General features: G+C 41.2%; 1 protein-coding gene across 1 annotated transcript; it reads left to right on the forward strand.

Moving 5' to 3' along the window:
- On the forward strand, nucleotides 1–1,400 carry LOC142633363 (limonoid 21-O-acetyltransferse-like). The gene has a single exon (XM_075807588.1). It carries the CDS (start codon nucleotides 38–40, stop codon nucleotides 1,331–1,333), a length of 1,296 nt encoding a protein of 431 aa, XP_075663703.1. The 5' UTR covers nucleotides 1–37; the 3' UTR covers nucleotides 1,334–1,400.
- Nucleotides 1,401–4,721: the final 3,321 nt, after the last annotated feature.

Genomic DNA, 4,721 nt, shown 5'->3' on the forward strand with positions numbered 1-4,721 from the left:
CATAGAAGCACTGGTGAACTTACTTTGGCAAGAGAAAATGAAGGTTGAAGTGGAAGTATTCTCCAACGAGAGTATCAAACCGTCTTCACCAACTCCCACCCATCTTCGCTATTATCAGCTTTCCTTTCTTGACCAAATATCGCCTCCTGTATATGCTTCATTTCTCTTCTTCTACACAAAGAATGATGCCTACTCCAAAATCAGCACTGATACTACCAAATCATTCTCTAGTGTCCTCAAGCAATCATTGTCTGACGTCTTAACGCGTTACTACCCATTAGCTGGCCGCATTAAAGACAATCTTATCGTCGACTGCAACGATGAAGGGGTGTTGTTTCGCGAAGCCCAAGTCAAGTACAAGCTTTCAGATATTCTTACAAATCCAAATCCTGCAGAGTTCAACAGATTTCTTCCATGCGATATTGATGGCACGCACAATTTAACCTTCGCTGTTCAAGTCAACTACTTCACTTGTGGCGGTATTGCCATTGGTGCATGCATTTCCCACAAGATTGCTGATGGCACATCCTTTATCATGTTTATGAAAAATTGGGCAGCCACAGCTCGAGGCCAGACTGATATTTATCCACAATTTCGAGCATCAACTCTCTTTCCGCCTACAAGTACTTTATCTGGGCTTAAACCAGAAGCTGGTATGACAAAAGAGAAGCTCGTATTAAAGAGGTTTGTGTTTAGTTTTGCTACAATAGAGACTCTTAAGGAAAAATACGCTGAAAGCTCAGACTTAGAATGCCCATTACACCCAAGCCGTGTTGAGGCCTTGTCAGCCTTTATATGGAGCCGATATGTAGCTGCTACACAAGAAAACTGTGGGCATAAGAAGCTCAACTTAGTTCTTTTTGCAGTGAACTTAAGGACGAGGATGGATCCCCCATTGTCTGGAAATTTTTTTGGAAATATCTTCCGGGTTGCAACAGTCATTCTGTCAAGTGAAGAGAGGATTGGCCTTGTGGGCAATCTAAGAGCTGCGATAAGAAAGATTGACAATGAGTATGTGAAAAAATTACAAGACCACACTCAACACTTGGACTTTATCAAAGAAGCAAGTGAAAAAGTCCTGAAACAAGGTATAGTTCCATTCAATTTCACTAGTTTGTGCAGGTTCCCTATATATGAAATGGACTTTGGCTGGGGAAATCCCATGTGGATTGGTCGAGTTAGCTTGCCTTTCAAGAACGTTACTGTATTTATTGACACCAAAAGTGGGGATGGAATAGAGGCATGGGTTAACTTGAAAGAGGAAGACATGGCTAAATTTGAAAGTGACCCAGAGCTCCTGGCATATGCTTCCACAACCTCCTTGAACGTTTGATGTGTTAAAGTACGTATAAGCATGCGTATTACTGAATGACTGGTGCTGCAATATTGTTTCAAAGTTTCTTTGTTAGCTTCCATCGGGAAGCAAAATAAAGTGTTAGTAAATAGCTTAGGCTAGATTAGCCTATTGAGCTTGGTCCAGTATACTGTACTTATAATTTACTTATAGTACTTGTACTACACATATACCTAGCCTATATAAGGCTCTCTATTGTATATTATTATTCACACATCAATATACAGACTATTCAGTCTTTCTCTCTGACTTTATATTGTTAACACGGTATTAGAGCCATTCCTCTGACTTTCTGGTTCCTCTGGACATCTCCGGCATTCTTCTGCTGCTCTTGCTTTCATCCAGTAGTAACTGTTAGTAGCGAGTCACAACCGTCACGCCCACAGTCCCTACAACTTTTGGATCTCACAATTCTCTTCATCCAACTGCCAAAGCAAAGACATAAAGTGATGAAACAACCAATTCGGAGCAAAGCCCAACCAAGAGCAGTCAAAAAGGACCTGACATGCGCCCACATGCGCTACCTGAAGCTTCTAACTGTCGAACACGCGCTCCATGCGCTCCACACGCCGCCAGCAGTGCACACGCGCTGGAAACCGATCCGCCACGTGCCTCTACACGCACCACGCGCTTGAGACCATCAGCGTTTGTCCACGTCAGCCCTAGGCTGACGTCATCCTGCACATGTCAGCATCTGCGTCATCATCCTACGTCAGCACCTCGCATCATCTGCCTACGTTAGCACACGTCAGTAGTTGACTTTGACCATTGACCACCACTGTTGACCATTGACTTTTTGCGTTGAATTTTTAACCAAAGTAAAAAATTTTCAACAGGGCCTGTCTTGCTCGGTTTTTCACGTTAATTCCAATTTTGGGCTCCGTTTCTTCATTTGAGGTCTCTAAATCCCACTTTTTGGTCATTTTCTTCATTATGGCTTCACAAAATGAACGAGATATCATATGTCCTATCACCATTATGTTGGATAGTCCTACTAGTTATCATGCATGGACTCAAAATATGACTGTCTTTCTCAAGAGTCATAAACTGTGGAGATATGTGACTAGTTCAATTCTTAAGCCAGCACCAAACCCTAAGTCTAAATCCACAACGGCTGAAGATGCCTCCAAGATTGCTGTTACAACGAATGATTATGAAGAATGCCTAGAGGAGTATTCAATACCTCTATTCCCTCCATTCATAATCTTCTTCCTCGTCTTGAGACTGCTAAGGCTTCTTGGAAATTTATGGCCGATCGCTATAATTGTACCAATAATTCAAGCCTAGAGTTCCACATTAAATCAAAACTTTATCAGATGCGCCAAGAGACAAGTCAGTCTATTTCTAATTTTTACTCTCAGAATTCTACTATGTGGGAACAACTCTCTGTTGTAGATCTTCCATTAGTGCGTTTTAAGGACATTGAGCTCTTTGTCAAATATCGGGATCGCCGTAAATTTATGCACTTCATGATGGGCTTATGTGAGGATTTTGAGCCTACTAGGGCTTCTTTCCTTAGCTGGTCTCCTACTCCTTCTCTTAATGCTGCAGTCAAAGAGCTCATTTCTAAGGAGAACTGTTGGCCTACTCATCACATGCCATCATCTGATCATGTATTGGCTACACCATCTCCATAACCTCCTATTGCTGCATTCATTGCTCTTCCATGAATAAACTCTGGGCGTCCCACCTCTCGATCTGCCAAATGTACTCGATGCGAGTTTTGTCCTGTCAAAGGCCATGACATCTCAATTTGTCACAAACTGCAGAAATTTATGCAATAACAGAATAAAGCTTCTCTTCCTTGGGCTGCTACTTATGTCCTTCAGATCCATCGGTTCCTATTAGTCCATCTTTGGCTTCCTCACTTACTACGGCTGATATTGAGGCAGTAGTTCAACAGGTTTTATCCCGCACTTCCACTGTCCTTTTTGTCACTTCAGGTAAACAACCTTGGTTTTTTTATACTTCATGTTGTAACCATATGACTCTTAATGAATCCTAATTTTCTGATAAGGCGCCCTTAGAACATCCAATCACCATTTACACTACTGATGGAACTCATATGCCTGTTAGTCATAAAGGAACAATCTCTTCTCTTTTTTTATCCCTTAGTGATACTTTTCATATCCCAAAGTTATCCTTCAATTTGCTTTCTATTGGTCAACTTTGTGAATTAGGCATAGATCTTCTATTTACTAATCATGGTGTAGATGTGCAGGATTCCCAGACGGGTCAAGTGCTTAGGACAAGCTGTAAGGTTGGTCGCATGTTTGAGATTCCTTCACAAGTTGTTTCTGCAGCTGCTACCACTGCCACCCTCTTACCTAATCTATGGTGCTCGTCTTGGTCATCCATCTTTATCTCGTCTTCAATTGTTAGCTTTTAAAGGTCATTTAGGTTTAGTTCAATTTCAAAAATTTGGTTGTACCTTCTGTCATTTTGGCAAACAAACAAAATTGACCTTTAATAATAGTGACTCATTTTCTTTTGTACCTTTTAATCTTATACATTTTGGTATTTGGGATCTTGCACCTGTACCCACTGAGGGGGGATCTAAATATTTTTGTCATATTTGTGGATGATTTTTCTCAATATAATTGAATTTATTTGCTTCACCATAGGTCTGAACTTATGTCTATTTACCAAACATTTCATAAAATGATTAAAACACAATTCAATCGCACCACCAAAGTCTTTCGATCAGATAATGCTCAAGAATATAATGATAAATCTTTCTTGTCCTTTTTAGATAGTCATGGTACCCTTCCTCAGCGGTCTTGTCCTTATGCCTCTCAACAAAATGGTCGTGCAAAACGAAAACATTGTCATATTCTTGATGTTGTCCACACCCTTTTCATTTTTGCCTCTCTTCCTAAGCGCTTTTGGGGTGAGGCCACACTCACTGCTGTGTCCACACCATTAATCATATTCCTTTACCAACTACACACAAAAAATCACCATTCAAGCTTCTCTATGGTAAAACTCCTAACTACTCCTTTCTTCGGGTTTTTGGTTGTGCTTGCTTTGTCTCTCTTCCTCCTCATGAATGAACAAAGCTCCAGCCTCATGCTCGTCTCTGTTGTTTCCTTGGTTATAGTGTATCTCAAAAGGGGTTTCGCTGCTATGATCCCATTTCTCATCGCCTTCGTGTCTTCCTCAGAGTCTCCCATTTTTACTGATCTTTTCCTCCCTCTCTATCCTAAACTTGTGGAGGATTCTTCAACATTGGCTGCCTCTCCAGACAACTTATCTCCGATTCTATCCTCATCATATGACCCGCCTATCTTGGATCCCGTGGCACCACCCTCTCTTGAGTCTCTTGTTGGTCCTAAACTTTGTTATTCTACTCGGGTAAGCATTCCTC

Source organism: Castanea sativa, chromosome 5, assembly GCF_040712315.1.
Source record: "Castanea sativa cultivar Marrone di Chiusa Pesio chromosome 5, ASM4071231v1".
Lineage (NCBI taxonomy): Eukaryota > Viridiplantae > Streptophyta > Magnoliopsida > Fagales > Fagaceae > Castanea > Castanea sativa.